The 16,884-nt window shown below is 34.5% G+C and overlaps 1 protein-coding gene across 2 annotated transcripts in view; it reads right to left on the reverse strand.

Moving 5' to 3' along the window:
* The window catches only part of NUDCD1 (NudC domain containing 1), a 71,854-nt gene that overhangs the window by 24,636 nt on the left and 30,334 nt on the right, over window positions 1-16,884 (reverse strand). The window contains exons 6-8 of one of the 2 annotated variants that reach the window (XM_032251962.1): window positions 15,933-16,140; window positions 10,022-10,166; window positions 5,314-5,439 (exon numbers count right to left, since the gene is read on the reverse strand). In XM_032251962.1, coding sequence (XP_032107853.1) covers window positions 5,314-5,439; window positions 10,022-10,166; window positions 15,933-16,140 — 479 coding nt within the window. The remainder of the gene's footprint in view (window positions 1-5,313; window positions 5,440-10,021; window positions 10,167-15,932; window positions 16,141-16,884) is intronic. The other variant, XM_032251971.1, reaches the window with a different exon arrangement.

Consider the following 16,884-nt stretch of genomic DNA (forward strand, 5'->3'; position numbering starts at 1 on the left):
TCAACATAAAAATTAACATAAAAATTCATTAGTATATTATTTTATGTTTTATATATTTCGTATGTTTTCAAAGTCTGGTTGTGTATTTTATATTTATAGCACATTTTAATACAGACTGGCCACATTTCAATTGCTCAGTAGTCACCATACGGCCAGTGGCTAGTATTTTACACAGCACAGCTCTCAGAAGTAAAAATAATTCATCTTCAATTCTATCTGAATTCTGACTTGTGCTTTACACTTCAGTGACCAATTTAGTATTTCAGGGAAATATTAAATATTCAGTTCTTATATTTAATATTTCTCTTTTATTGTTTTGCTTCATTTATTTATTTAACATTTTATTTTTCAAATGGCAATTCTAACCCTAATGTCCATGTCTTTAAAAAATATATGCTTTGGGATTTTTGTCATTTAAAATAAAGAGTCTGACCATTTTGTTACAGCATTATTTTCTAAAACTCTAAGGACATATACTAACCTTCCATGTGAGGTAATTTCAAATTTCAAACATTGTTAAGAGTATCCATTCTACATATACATTTATGCATTTTTACTTTACTGCATTTTTGTTTATATTTATAAAAATGACTAATAATAGAAAAACCAAAATGCTTATAATTTTTAACTTTTATGTTGGGAAAAGCAGCAAAGGAGAAAGGACTTACAGAGTGCCTACATAAATTGGTTATGAGTAACATATAAACAAGGAACAACAAACTGAGGAAGGTCTCAGGAGGCCTCTGAGGAGGAAGGCCTCTCAATGCCTCTTGTTCCAGTGCAGGGTGACCTAGGCTCTATTACCATAAATATTGTCCTCAAGGATGTAAAACCCCTTTGGAGTACTATGACATAGCCAGAGTTGTAGGCTCCTTGAAAGGCCCGAGTTCCACCAGCTGCACATAGATAATAACTTAAAGATAATCACATGTTCTTGTTTTGTGAAACTCCCAAACTGCCACTGTTATCTATCTTTAGAATGACACACCAGTTCCCGCTCACTGATTCAGTTCCGGCTCACTGACTCACTCCACTATCACTCCACCCCTACCCTATTGATCAAAGTGATTGCAACCAATAAATAGAATGGATGATCAGAGCTCGGGGCCTTCATTGCCTCCTCCAAAGTAATAAGTGATGGCTCTCTGGTCCCACTATCTCTCAATCTTTTTCTCATTCCTTTGTTGCCACTGAACTTGGGGTACCCACGGGTGATGTAGGGCTGGCTCCCTACATTCTGGTGCTCAACGTGGGGCTCATGGATCCCTGCATTATGGTACCCAATGTGTAGGGCTCATGGATTCCCTACAATTTTATGTTCAGGGTTACATGTATAAGTTTGCTGCAAAGGTAAATTTCATGTTACGGGGGTTTGGGGTACAGATTATTTCACACACAGGTAATAAGCATAGTTCGTGACAGGTAGTTTTTCAATCCTCACCCTTCTCCTTCCCTCCATCCTCAAGTAGGCCCTGGTCTCTGTTGTTTTGTTTGCATGTCCATATGCACTCAATGTTTAGGATCTCACACCAGTCAGAATGGCCATTGTTAAAAAGTCAAAACACAACAGATGCTGGTGACTTGGGGAGAAAAGAGAATCTGTATACATTGCTAATGGGAATGTAAATTAGTTTAGCCATTGGGGAAAGTAGTTTGGAAATTTCTCACAAAACTCAAAACAGAATTATCATTTTACCCAGAAATCCCATTATTGTGTATATACTCAAAGAATAAAAATTGTTCTACCATAAAGAGCTTATAATTATAAAAAGAAAGTCTGGTTTCAAATCCAACTGAAACAAAGATAAGAATCTTTAGTTTTAACTATACACTAATTGAACTTAAACCAGCAATTAAACTCTGAACTGGCATTAATAGTTAAAAAGGTATGTACAAAATGCTGGAAATATTTCATTGAATATTGTCTATAAAAGCTACGGTAAAATGAAGGATTGTTTGTATATTTCTTAAGTTTCTGAGGATAGAACCTGCTTACCACAGAAATCTATCATTCATATTCCTTAGACACACATTTTATTCAGAAGTAAGGACTAACTGTAGTGACTTAAATCTCCAAATAGAAATTTATGATCCTGTTGTTGAGGGAAAATTATGGAAAGCATGTTGGAAACCCAAAAGATCTAGTTTCTATTACTGACTCTCTCTTTGATCCCATATAAACTTCATCCATCTCGGCTTGTCTTAATAAATGTGTAAAATGAAGAAGAAGAAATATAGGTAGTTGTCCACTAGAATTTCTTTGAAGTTGGAAAGACTGACACTGTTTATTATATATTACTCTTCTTCCCCACTCTTGATGTTCCCATCTACAACACTGAGAAGATCCACTGCTAAAACAGTCTAGCTTTTATAAATTCTTCAGGAGTGAAGTCACATCTGATTGGTAAATGTAAAAAAATCAGTATATTTTGCTTAGCTCTATTACTTTTTCCTATAAGGAGCTAGAGGCCTCAGGAAATAAGAGGTGTCCGCTGCCCCTCCAGGGGAAGCTAGAGCTGATTTAACATCACCTGTGACTACAGTTAAATCTGCTAAACTCTAGGACTTAGTGAGTAGATCAACTAAGCTTTTGTACTGTAATTTATCAGTAATAATGGTTTTATTTTGCCATTCCTTGGTTTTAATTAATATGTTCAAATATAGGAAATAAAAAACGGTATCATTAACTGCAGGTATCTCTGTGACCAACATTAAACTACTGATCAACACTACTTAGGAGTACTAAGATGAACTGACATTCTCAGGGAAGCTAAGTTTAAACCACAGCATTTTATGACACCTAAGCCATAGCTGCCTTTCCTATAAAAGTTAGGCAGAAAACAGTATCTAAGAGTTACAGCACCTAAAACTATACCTGTAAGAACAACAACCAGATTCTTCATTATTAGGACAAATAATCCTCAGTTAGTCGGATTCAAGAGCCTTCTGTGAGTCACACTTGAAAGTGGCTCTCTAAAATTTAACCCAAGATAATAAAGAGAGGAGTAGCTATGTGATGGCTCTTATTTATCACAATTCAGGCAACCATCTATGGAATTATGTCAAAACTAAACAACATCTAGAAGTAAAACTCCTAAAAAATTGAAACAGCTCTGATAATCTAGGCTTTTCACTGGTACCCAGACTGGATATGATAATCTGGGGAAATCATTAACTGCGGGTATGTCAGTGACCAACATTAAACTACTTATCAATGCTACTTAGGAGTAAGAATACTCTTCAATTAGAAGAATAATTGAGAAGCAAGGGGGAAAATAAAAGATATAGGCAAATTTCTTGACATCCAAGATGGACCTAAAGCCATTTTTTTTTAAATTTAATGACTGTCACTAAGAGATAAGTCAAAGAAATATATTAAGCACCTATTGTGAATCAGAACCTTTGGCAGGTATTGAGGACAGTGGTAAAATGTCACCCTTGTGCTTTTTAGAACTTACTGGTGTCAAAGAGTGGTGAAGAAGAGAGCACTACAAAGACAGAAGTTAATTGTAAGGGCAAATACTTAATTTCGATACAGCTTCAAATGGTACTTCTGCCTAGCCATTGATCCTATGCCATTCCGCCTCATTTATCTACATAGGCATAATCTGGAAATTATCATTTTACAACTTCTTTGAGAACTAACTAATGTTCAGCCATTAAAGAAAGCTGATGAGTATCCAAAAAGACTAGGAAGGAATAGCGAGTAAGAGGAACAGTTAGTTATATTTCCTTTTAATCAGTAAGACGTTGGGTCAGAATTTAGTCCTGGTAAGCCAGCTTCCCATGAAACTTTTAACTTCGATTATATGAATTCTGCTAGAATAGACTTTTCCCCAAACCTCTACATGACAAAGAAACAACAGAGCAAACTTGGCAGAAATTTTTCAGGTTTTTCTTGAAAACAGAGCCTCTGAAACCTACATCAAAGACTCACAGGTCTAAAAACAGAAACAAAAGACCAACTTGTTCTCAATCTCCTCTGTTACTTTTGCTTGGAAAGAGTCTCCTAAATTTCCTTCTGGTTTTCCTCCTAAATTAATTTCTATATGCATAGCTCTAAATTAGCCACTGATTTGTTGAGACACCCTGCTCACATAAACAACTCTATGAAACACACACTTACTAGTATTAACTAATGGTTAAGGATTTCCCTAAGAAGGACTATCTAATCAGGTTCTAAATTAAAAAAAAAAAAAAAAAAATCTACATTTATTGCACCAAGCCACTCCAGGCAGTCTTCTCTAGTATCTTAATATACATCTGTCAAAACTTATAAACAGAGAGTAATTTTGAGGGAGGGAATATATAGATATATTTGCCACATACATACGTGTGTGTTTATATGTACGTGTGTGTGTGTGTGTGTGTGTGTGTGTGTGACTCTCTCTCTCTCTCTCTCTCTCTCTCTCTGTATATATATATATGGCAAACCAGAGAAAAGGTAAAACAAATCCCAGATGAATTAATGAGCTGAATAAAAATATTCCAAAATAGAAAAAGAAGAAAAATATTAAGTCACTTGATACAGAAGCATTTTCCATATTTAAAACACATCATACAAATTCGTAAGAAACACTAAGACAAATAAATTAAAAAAATATTCACAAAAGAAGAAATAGTTATTACATGAAATAGTCTACAGTAAAAAAAAAAAAAAAAGATTGGCACAAGTTTATTCTGCATACCAATTAGTAAAGATCAAACAAAAAACTGAATCAGGCAATAACTGCAAACATTACTAATAAAAATATAAGTGGTGATCAATTTGTCAGAGGCTTATGATTCATTAGTTTGAATTCCATAACTTTTAATAGATAAATATCTCTGGAAATAAAAAGGGCTTCATATAACAGATTTTTAAAAATAGCATTACAAATAATGCAGCTTAAAAAAGTTATTAGTAATTGTAATGTTTAGAACCACTACATGCAGACATGACCAACATCACAATATAGTCCGACCATTAAACCAGAGATTTAAATAATATGAGGAAACACTTCAGTCCATGATGTTGAATGAAAAAAAAAAAAAAACAAGAGAAGTTATTATACATTACTAGGTCACAACTGTATATTAAAAACCTGTACAGAAAAGTGCCAATTGAAAGATATCAACACACAGTGGTACCAAAACTATACAGCACTGTTTTGTTGAATGTGGTAGTATGAACACACGCTACTTCAGGGAGTGATGAGACTTATCAAAGCCAATAACTGCTAATCAAGTATCTTTGAAAAACATATATTGACCAATCATCATCTGAATAACTCTATTAACAAAATTTTAGAAATATTAACATCAATAACTTACCACATGAGTAGTTTTTAATGTACTGCCATCAAATCTGCATAAACTGGAGCTCTCCTCAAAGAAAATATCACATTCTTCTAACTCTTGTGCATTACAAGGCGGTTTTTCTTTATCTGGATTTGGATTCTTAGTCCAGAAAATAAAATAAGTAAATAAGTAAAGCAAACAACAAGGGAATGGATTTCTTCATCTTTAAAAATGTTAAGGTTATAGCAGTAATTAAAAATAAATTGCAAACCCATGACCAATAAAATTATAATCACACAAACAAAGAAATAACAGAATGATGGAATGAGCAGAAAAGGATATGAAAATAGGTATTATAAACATGCTCCATACACTCAAAGATATAAAGGAAAACATGAACATGTTGAGAAAGAGGAAAGATTTTCAAAAGAACTATACTGAACTTCTAGATATAAAAACACAAATCTGTAATGAAAAACAAAACAGATGTGACAGACAGCTGATTAGACACTGCAAGAGAAAAGACCAGTAAGCCTGAAAAATAGCAATAGTGACTGCAAAATGAAGCACAAAGACAACAAATAAAAACAGAGACACTCATTGACCCAAGGAACAATATCAAATGGTCTAGCATATGTGTCACTGGAGGAAGGCAGGAAGAATGGGGAAAAAAATTAAGTAAGTAATGGCCAATATTTTAAAAAATATGAAAATATAATCATACAGATTCAAGAATGTCAAACAACTCCAAGTACAACAAACATTTTTTAACAAAAAATCAAAAACCACAGTAAGTCACATTATAATTACATTTCTGAAAAGTAGTAATAAAGAAATTCCTGAAAGCACACAGAGGAGAAATAAATACATTATTTACAGAGGAACAAAGATATAAAAGACAGCTGATTTCTCATCAGAAACTGTATACAATGGTGTATATTTAAAGGTGTAAGAGGAAAAAATAATCTGTCAACATTGAATTATATACATAACAAAAATAACTTTGGAAAAGGGAAGAAAAAAAGTTTTTTTGCAGGAAAAAGCTGAGAGAATTTACCATCAGCAAATCTATACTAGAAAAAATGCTAAAACAAGCTCTTCAGCCAGAAAAAAAATAATATCATGAAAATGTCAATCAACACAAAGGAATGTAGAATAGAGGAAATGGCAAATATAAGATTAAATGAAACACCTTTTTTCACATTCTTAATCTCTTTTAAAAGAGAATTACTGACTATAGTTAAAATAACAGTATATTATTAATTTTAATAGAATATAAAGTATAAAACAACAGTAATACAAAGAATAGAAGAATGGAAAATATAAATTTCTTCAAATGTAATGAAGTGAACAGTTTTTAAAGATAGTCAGTGATAAGTCAAAGATGTAACCCCTAAAACCACTAGAGCAAACACACACACACACACACACACACACACACACACACACATACACACGCATTCTCTCTCTCTCTCTGTTTCTCTCAATCCCCCTAACCAAGCAGAAACATGGAAATACAATTAACAATAAGCCTAAAGTAGACATAAATAAATTCATACAAGCAATTTTTAAATGTTCCCTTGCTTCAATGGAAGGGCCACTGTCTGATCTTACAACACAGAGTAACAGGATCACAATAATTAAGCAATAAATTATACAATTTTTGAATACAACAGAAATACAATTCTACAACTGACCAAATGTGTAAACATCTAGTTTGTTAAAATATAGAGTTATGTTAATTCTCATGTTATTAAGAATTTAATGAAATGGTCTGAGAGAATCTGAAACTAAATGGATGGGAGTTTTAGAAGATGAAAATAGTCAACATGTGCCCATGCCCCAGCTGGGATATGGAGCCCCCTATTGTGGCTGTTGCCTCTAGTCTAAATATCAATGGGAACATTTATGGCTGCTGTGGCTGGCTGTAAAGGCATTGCCAGCAATCTCCTAGTTAGTTGATGCCATTCTGTGCAGTGACTCAAGGAGATATCTATGTCCAGCATAATAGAGAAAGTGCCCTATAGATTTCTCCTTCCCTTTCCCTTCCAATTACCCCTACTTTAGAAGCAGAAAAAATTACAAGTTCAGGACTATCAAGGCCACCAGTGCCTCACAGGACAAGATTAGAAAGAAAAGGAAATTGCAGAGAAAAGGGTCAAACATGCTATGTGGCTTTCCATGGGCCATTTACTGATTTCTAAACTGAGTTGAAAAAGGTGAAAAGCAGCAAATAAGGAGCTAAGATGATGAGTTTGGGGTATTAAAGTGCTTGGGAGTCAAAAATTAGACTTCACAGTCCACATAGCAGGAGGAGCCCTGGTAAATATCTAAGCTTTCAGTTGAGATAAATGAAAAGTTTTGCCTTAGGTATAAGAACAAACATGGGATAAGGCAGCCATGTAAAAGACTAAAACCCAGCATCAAATCAAATCAATCCCTTGTGGAATTAAGAACATAGGCTAAAAATTTAGAGAATGCAGCTACTATAGTGTTTAAAAGGAAGTGTACAACATTAGTGCTTTTACTGGAAAAGAAAGGTCAAAAATCAACTATCTAAGCTATCACCTTCAAAAATAGAAAAAAAAAAGAGCAAAATAAATCCCCAGTAAACAAAATGAACATAATAAATGTAAAACAGAAATTAAAAAATTTAAAGCAGAAAAACAAAGGCAGTGGAAATAGATGCTCACATTAGACCTGTATCTGTTGAAGAAATTAAAAACATTAAAAACTAAGGCATCATAGTTAAGACCTTCCCAAAACGAAAACTCAGCATCCAGATTGTTTCACTGACAAATTCTACCAAACAGTTTAAGACATAATACTAATTCTATACATTTTCTTCTAGAAGACAGAACACTTCCTTAATCTTTTAATAAAGTTATTACGCAGATACCCAAACTGGAAAAAAACCTGTCCAATATTCTTCACAAATAGATGTAAAAATACCCAAGAAAATATGAGCAAATCAAATTCATCAATATGTGAATGGATAATACATCATGATCAAAAGGGGCTTATTCCACCAATACAGAAAATTCTAATATCACTCATGATAAAAACTCTCAGCACACAGAAATAGAAGAAAATTTTTTCAATGTAATAAAAAGAATCTATCCTTCTTAATGATAAAATAGTCCATTCTTTTCCCTAAGATCACAAATAAGGGAAGAATATCTGCTTTTACCATTCAAGAGTACTATATAGCTGTGGAGTAGACATTCTAACCAATGCAGTAAGGCAAGTATGAATATCTGAAAAACATAAAACTGCCTTCAGCTGCAAATAAGACTGTATGTTTGTCTTTTCAAAATGTAACTAACACACTGGTATTCAGGCATAAATAACTGTCTCATAAACATTAATATTCAATTTTAAACCATCAAGTTTAAAAAGTAGTTGACAGTAATTATCTACGATCTCAAAACATATCTCCACTACTGTCACTGTTATTATATCCTCAGAGCCTAAGGCAATAATACTTGCTGAATGAGTGAATAAAGGCAATGCAGCCTGCATGGCTTGTTGTAAACAGGGCTATGAAATCAATTTTGTAGTCCTACATATGAAGTCCAGTGATTCCTGAAATTCTCAATTACTACTGGCAAACATGAAACTTGGTTTCTCTATTTAGCCACGTTTCCTTTTGAAGAGACATTCACTTTCAATATTCTAATCTACCTTAGGATACAATTAACATAACAGTATAAATAATTCTTTATCAGTCTTCCTCATTTCTATAATTCAAGATGGCAAAAAATCAGACATCTTCTATATGCTGATAGCATTGTTAGAAAATGAACATATAATTTAAAATTCTGATGTACTGCTTGCTGTATTCGTTCACATTCTTTTTTTTTTTCTTTTTTTTTAGACAGAGTTTCGCTCTTGTTACCCAGGCTGGAGTGCAATGGCGCGATCTTGGCTCACCGCAACCTCCGCCTCCTGGGTTCAGGCAATTCTCCTGCCTCAGCCTCCTGAATAGCTGGGATTACAGGCACGCGCCACCATGCCCAGCTAATTTTTTGTAGTTTTAGTAGAGACGGGGTTTCACCATGTTGACCAGGACGGTCTCGATCTCTTGACCTCGTGATCCACCCGCCTCGGCCTCCCAAAGTGCTGGGATTACAGGCGTGAGCCACCGCGGCCAGCCTCGTTCACATTCTTAACATGATCTTACAAGTCATTAGAGTGGGAACGTATTCAACCACAGGATTAAGTATTGTGTTGTCACTGTAATCATCACAATGAATTACATTATCAGTAAAAAATAACTACACTATATATGATACATATATCCTTGCAATATTCTAGGATCACCTCAAAAATTTCAGTGATAAGTAGATTCTTAGGAAATAAATTATAATGTAATTTTTATCCTACCAGCATTGGTCAGTTGATTCTTCTAAAGAATATATGGAGGGGGAGAGAGAGAGAAAGAGAGAAAAAGAGAGAGAGAGAGAGAGAGCGCGCGCACACACGCACAATACATACACATACATTCAGATGCACACAAACCCTCTATATAGTATGACCACACATATATGTATGAATTTACATAGTATAAGAAATAAATATTAGAGCTTAGGCCATATTCAAACATCAGTCAGATCAGTAGTACCTAATCTGTATCTTTTATATTATGAAAAGCAAAATAATGTTTGAAAAGCATGGCATAATCCTCATAATACATATATTTGGACCCTTGGAAAGTTACACTACCATTCCAACTACTTACCAGTTCTTCCGAGGTCAAATGCATCAAACGTTCAGCTATTGCAGCACACTGGGTTGAATCTCTTATAAGTTCCCCTTGTTTATCTCCAACTACTAGCTCTGGCCAGATCAGTCCTTCATTCTTCTTAATCAAGGAAATCTCCAAGCTATAAGTTCAAATGAGAAAAGTGATGTTACATTAAGCAATTATACAAATTATACAATCAGTAACAACCATTGTTTGTTTCCCTCTTCTATAGAAAGTATTCTCCGGTGTCCAGAGGATGGTTTACCAAAAATCTTGTTCATTTAAGTTTTGCATGTGATGGAAAACCTATAATCCAACAACAAATTGTCCAGATTTAATAAACAAAGTACCACTGGAAATGGTAAATCAAATGGCTTGAAGAGAGGATTGGCTGGAAAGAGTGAGGCCATCCAGAAAGCACTGGTATGCACTATGTTCCTGATCTTAACAGGAATTCAAGAAGCATGGATCTATAAGACATCTGGGGAATGGTGGTGGGTGTGGGCATGTAAGCAAAGAGGAAAAGGCCTGTAACTAAAGGATAATTCTTTGGGTCTGGAACCAACAATTAACTTTATTTTCAAAACTAAGAGCCATAATATATGATTATTAACCTAAAGATCAAGCAGGTTAAATCAATGCAAATCTTAATTTTAAAATACAGATTTTAAAGACTTGAAAAGTATAAATAAGGAAAAAAATTAACTTCGGTAATACAGAGAAAAAAGAAGTTAATGTGTTCTTTATTAACTTACTTAAAATCGAATTCTATACATTTAAGCCATTAAACGATTCCAAATGCACTAGGAACTCTGAAATCATAGACTGATGCAGCAGGAAAGGGAAAAAGAGCAGAGTTGAGGCAGACTATAGACATAGGAGAAGTAGTAAACTGGCCCATGTAATAGGAAGGAAAACCCAAGTAAGATGCTTTGGGAGCACCCACTGCTATAACAAAAAGAAAAAGGGACTGGTGGTAGCTATTCCACAGAAAAGCAACCTTCTCCATGTGTCATCTTTTGTATACGTGTACCTTATTAGCACATGCCCTGGAGCACAATTGCAAGAATACAATAATAACTATAATTATTAAATAGGACATGCAAACTTATCAGCTGTTCTTTTTCAAGACTGTTATAATCACTACCTCATGAATTAATTACAGCATTTAACATTTTTGTGAAACTGCCTATTTTAAGAAATGATACAAAATAATAATATGATACTTCCCATTAGCACTGAAAATTACTAGCAAAATAAAAGCCTAGATTTAGTTACATTTTTTCTTTTTTCATTTTTCTTTGAGACTCAGTCTTGCTCTGCTGCCCAGGCTGGAGTGCAGTACTGCAATCTCTCTCACTGCAACCTCTGACTTCCAGGTTCAAGTGAATCTTGTGCCTCAGTCTCCCAAGTAGCTGGGATTATAGTCTGTGCCACCAGCCTGCCTTGCTAATTTTTGTATTTTTAGTAGAGACAGGGTTTTGCCATGTTGGGGAGGCTGGTCTTGAACTCCTGGCCTCAAGTGATCCAGCTGCCTGGGTCTTCCAAAGTGCTGGGATTACAGGTGTGAGCCACTGCACCCGGCCCCCAGATTTAGTTACATTTTCTAAGGAAAAAGCTAATTCTGATAATAATGATGATGATGAAGATGATGATAATAATAATGACAATAGCTTATGTCAGGTGCTATCTTAAGCACTTTACATGTTTTAACTCATTGGTCAAAACAGCCAAATAAAGTACTGTGAATATTATTATCATCACCACTTTACAAGTAAGGAAAAAAAGCACCGAGGTTAAGCAACTTGCCAAGGTCACAATCTAGTTAAGCACTCTGGCTCCAAGTCCATGTTGTTCACTACTGCACTATTCGGCCTCTCTGAAAAAATACATGTAAACAACTATTAAAGAACATTTACCCAGTGAACTCTTCTTAGTTGCTAAAGAAGACTGAAAGAGTTGATACAATCTGTTATAATTTCCCAAACCATCATTAATTTGCACAGCTAATCAGTGCATCCGTCTTGTAAGACTGAATTTACACATTTTAAAATTAGTATTGTATCCTACCATCCAAGCCAAAACAAACAAACAAACAAACAAACAAACAAAAAACCACACACAATGGCAAACATAAACTATAGATAAATTAACAAATCTTTCTCTCACTAACAAAGTGAGAGAATAGTAACTTTTGAAAATGAAATATAGATAATCAAGTACAGAGAATTCTGTTTTTAAACCAAGGATACCACCTACACCACATTGAAATTATCTTTTGTAACACAAAATAATAAACACCTCAAATTTAATGGAAAAATAATACTATTCTATGTTCACACATTGAATGCTGAAATTACTTAACATCAAGTCAAGCTATTCCCCTAGACCTTTGCTGGGTTACTTTTTAATGACTTACATTTAACAATATGTTGTAGTTGGTCTGCCAATTTGTAAATGTGACTCCCATACACATAAATATAATTAAATAGAGTATGTGGAGATACAAAATACTTTTAAAAGAATCTTTCAAGCAATTGTTTTTTATATATTAAAAAGTATAATGAAATCACCAAATGTCTTCATTATTGAAATATAAGCTACCTATTTTTACAACTTCAAACTTTCTATGAGCTAGATACATTTTTCTTAGATGCTCATGATTTAGACTCATATCGGACTCACATGGATCATAAACTACTAATTAATAACTATGTTTTGTGTAAAAACACATAAGTTATCCTTTATGCAACATCAACTTAAATCAGAAGATTTAAGTCGCATTCTAAATCAACCATTTCTCATTTCTGACCAAATTTGATCATTTAAAAAACTGACTGCCTAACTCTATTCATTAATCCATCACTGAATTCAATAATTACTAAGACCTGATTTAAAACAATTTTACTAATCCAAATAATTGGGGAGTAAACTATCTGGAATAATAGATTTGCAAAATGGCAAGGTAGTGGGGGCATAAGATTAGTTTTATGAGACACTTTATTTTTTTTTTTAAATACAGTTTTACTCCTTTAATTGAGGTATAATTCATAAATAAAATTCACAGATTTTAAGTGTAGAATTTACTGAGTTTGACCAATGCATATCTCTTTGTAACCCAGTGAAGACTGAATTATTTCCACCATACAGGAAGTTCTCTTGACTTTTTCCCAGTTGATCTCCCTACACCCTTGAGGTAACAAGTGATCTCATCTGTATCACCATAGATTAGTTTTGCCAGTTCTAGAACTCCATATGTGGAATCATACAGTAAGCTTTTTTGTCTTTGGCTTCTTTCACTCCACATGTTTTTAATCCATTCATACTGCTTTTATTCTAATTGCTAGCACTATATTACAGAGTAGCTTCCATTATATGAATATATCACACGTACTTATCCATTCACCTTTTCAGTAACACTAGAGATGTTTCTAGTTTCTGGCTTTTATAAGTATATCTGCTATAAATATATATTTGCAAATTTGTTTTGGGTTTTTTAATACAAATTTTCACCTGGGCATGGTGGCTCACGCCTATAATCCTAGCACTTTGGGAGACCGAGGCAGGCTGATCGCTTGAGGTCAGAAGTTTGAGACCAGTCTGAGCAACATGGCAAAACCCCATCTCTAGAAAAATTACAAATATTAGCACTGCACCACTGCACTTCAACCTGTGAGACGAAGTGAGACCCTGTCTCAGAAAAAAAAAAAATTATTTATATTCATTTTTTTTGGTTAAACATCAAGGAGTAGAATTGTTGGATTAAAAATAGGTATGTGTTTAGCTTGATAAGAAACTGCTAAACAGTCTTCCAAAGTGATTGTATTATTTACACTCGTACCAGATATGAATGAGTTGCTGGTGCCCCATATCCTTGCCAACCTTTGATACTGTCAGTCTTCATAGTTTTAGTCATGTATCGGTGTCTCACTCTAGTTTGAATTTCCCCAATGTCTAATGATAATTACCTTTTGATGTACTCACTAGCCATTCATATATCTTCTATTGCGACATGTCTATTCAAATCATTTCACCATTTAAAAAAATTGTGGTCTTTTTGTTATAAATTTGTAAGTCTTCCTTATACACTAATGCAAGTCCTTTGTTTAAGATGAGTACTGTGAATATTTTTTCCCAGCCCATGGCTTACCTTTTTTTTTCTAATGGTATCTTTAGAAGAACAAAATTTTTAACTTTGATAGGAAGAAAATGTTTGTTTTGATGAAATCTAATTTACGTATTTCTTTTTTTTTTTTTTTTTTGAGACGAAGTTTGGGTCTTGTTGCCCAGGCTAGAGTGCAATGATAGCCTGGTCTCAGCTCACTGAAACCTCTGCCTCTTGGGTTCAAGTGATTCTCCTCTCAGCCTCCCAAGTAGCTGAGATTACAGGCACCGCCACCACACCTGGCTAATTTTTGCATTTTTAGTACAGACTGGGTTTTACCATGTTGGTCAGGCTGGTCTCGACGTCCTGACCTCAGGCAATCTGCCCACCTCGGCCTCCCAAAGCACTGGGATTACAGGCATGACCCCAGTACAACTGGCCACTTATGTATTTCTTTTATGGCTTCATGTCCTGAACACACAATTCACAAAAGAAATGTAAATGGAGAATTTACATAAAAAAGATTACCACAGTTTACAAAGAAATATTAATTATTCCACTTGTAGAAATTTATCCTTCATATATATTTCTACACATATAAAATAATATGTATATACAAGTAAGTTACTGAAAATAACCTAAATGTAACAAAACAGAGGAGTAATTGTCTAAAATAATGGTGCAGTTGATAAACTAAAATACTAAGATGTCATAAAAGAGAATTTAACAAATTTTTTTTTTTTTGAGATGGAGTTTCGCTCTTGTTACCCAGGCTGGAGTGCAATGGCGCGATCTCGGCTCACCACAACCTCCGCCTCCCGGGTTCAGGCAATTCTCCTGCCCCAGCCTCCTGAGTCGCTGAGATTACAGGCACACGCCACTATGCCCAGCTAATTTTTTGTATTTTTAGTAGAGACGGGGTTTCACCATGTTGACCAGGATGATCTCGATCTCTTGACCTCGTGATCCACCCGCCTCGGCCTCCCACAGTGCTGGGATTACAGGCTTGAGCCACCGCGCCCAGCCAGAATTTAACAATTTTTATATATTCATTATGTAAAGATCCCTAAGATTTATCATTGAAAGTGAATAAAAGCAAGCTGGATAACTGTGAAAGTATGTGTTAAAAACATTTTTGTTGTTGTTAGAGATAGGGTTTTCTCTTTTTGCCTAGGCTGGTCACAAACTTCTGGCCTCAAGTAATCCTCCAACCTCAGCATCCCAAAGTGTTGGGATTACAGGCGTGAGCCATTGCAGCTAGCCACCAAAGGTAGTTTGTTTTCCTTAAAAAAAAGGAAAAAGTATGTGCAGTGCTTGAATATATATAAATATCTCTGAAAGTATACTAACACCACCAATTGTGAGCAGTGGGAGGATGGGTGACACATAGGTTTGTGTTGGTAGCAGACTTCTGACTCTATATCCTTTGGTATATTTTAAATTTTAAAGAATGGAAATATGTTATCAAGCTAGAAAATTAAAGAATAAAAAATTATTTCTATTAAAGAGTTTGAAAAAGTTCAATTTAACATAGCCATTTTCACCTATTATTATTATTGTATCCAGAGCTGGTAACAAAAAGTACTATCATATTCTGCAAGTAATAACTAAGCTATTATCTTTAATTTCAACTAGAAATATGTTTTTTGACACAATAATTCTATTTTTAATATATCTTAAGAAAAGTAACCAGCAATACAGACAGAACTACTGTATTAATCTCTGATGTAACAACCGCAGAAAGAGTAAAAAGAAAAGGAAAACACATAGTAGAACATTAAAATAAAACTATAATAATACCTATTATTCTCTTTAATTATCCATGTACTACTTTCATGATCAACAGATGAATAGAGTTTTCCTTCTAAAAACTGGTGATCCTTCAGTACGATGTTGATATGATCAGGCAAAAACTGTACTTGAATGTCTTCCTTAGTACTGTCTTCTGGAAGCCGTATCATTACTGTCAAATCATCTTCAGTTTGTTGCCAGTAATACAGAGGTTCTATTGAGAAAAGAAAAATTCATCATGTAATAAAAAATTAGAGACAACATACACATAAAAAAAACCTAACTAAAAAACTTTTAGCATATTTACTAGTGATCATCTCACAAAACGTAATTATAAACAAATATGCACAGGTCTCTTTGAGGAATTTTCACTCAAAGATCTGTAGCAATTAACATGATATTTTCTCCTTCCAGACTTACCTAATGCTTGAGGAGATAAAGCACTCATAAAATACTAATGATAGCAATCCTTTATCCTCATTTCTTCCCTCTCTCCCTCCCTTAATCCCTCTTCCACTCCTTCTTTCCCTTAAACACACACACACACACACACACACACACACACACACACACACACACAGAGTGAATCCCTACCTCAAAAGAACATGATGTATGTTACCCAGAAAAGTTAGCAAAGTTGTTATATAATAATATCTCAGTGGATATCTTCTGCCAGATAAGGGAATGGGAAGATGTGCGAAACCATATGCACTTTTAGTACAAAGGCTATACTAGTCTAACCCTTCCTATGCATACATCACAGTGCAACAGGGTCCTCTCCACTCCGCACCTAAGCAGACCTCCAGACGTTCAATACACCTCTTTGCCCAGATTGGCAGCCTTAACTGCCCCACCTTTCCTATGCATAGATCTGGTGTTGGGGGACCCTCTCTGCTTCACACCTAGGCAGACTTTCAGGCATTCAAAGCACCTGTTTGCCTGGTTCAACAGCCTAAGTTAA

This window comes from Sapajus apella, unplaced genomic scaffold (genome assembly GCF_009761245.1).
Source record: "Sapajus apella isolate SASKATOON/1434 unplaced genomic scaffold, GSC_monkey_1.0 scaffold3, whole genome shotgun sequence".
Lineage (NCBI taxonomy): Eukaryota > Metazoa > Chordata > Mammalia > Primates > Cebidae > Sapajus > Sapajus apella.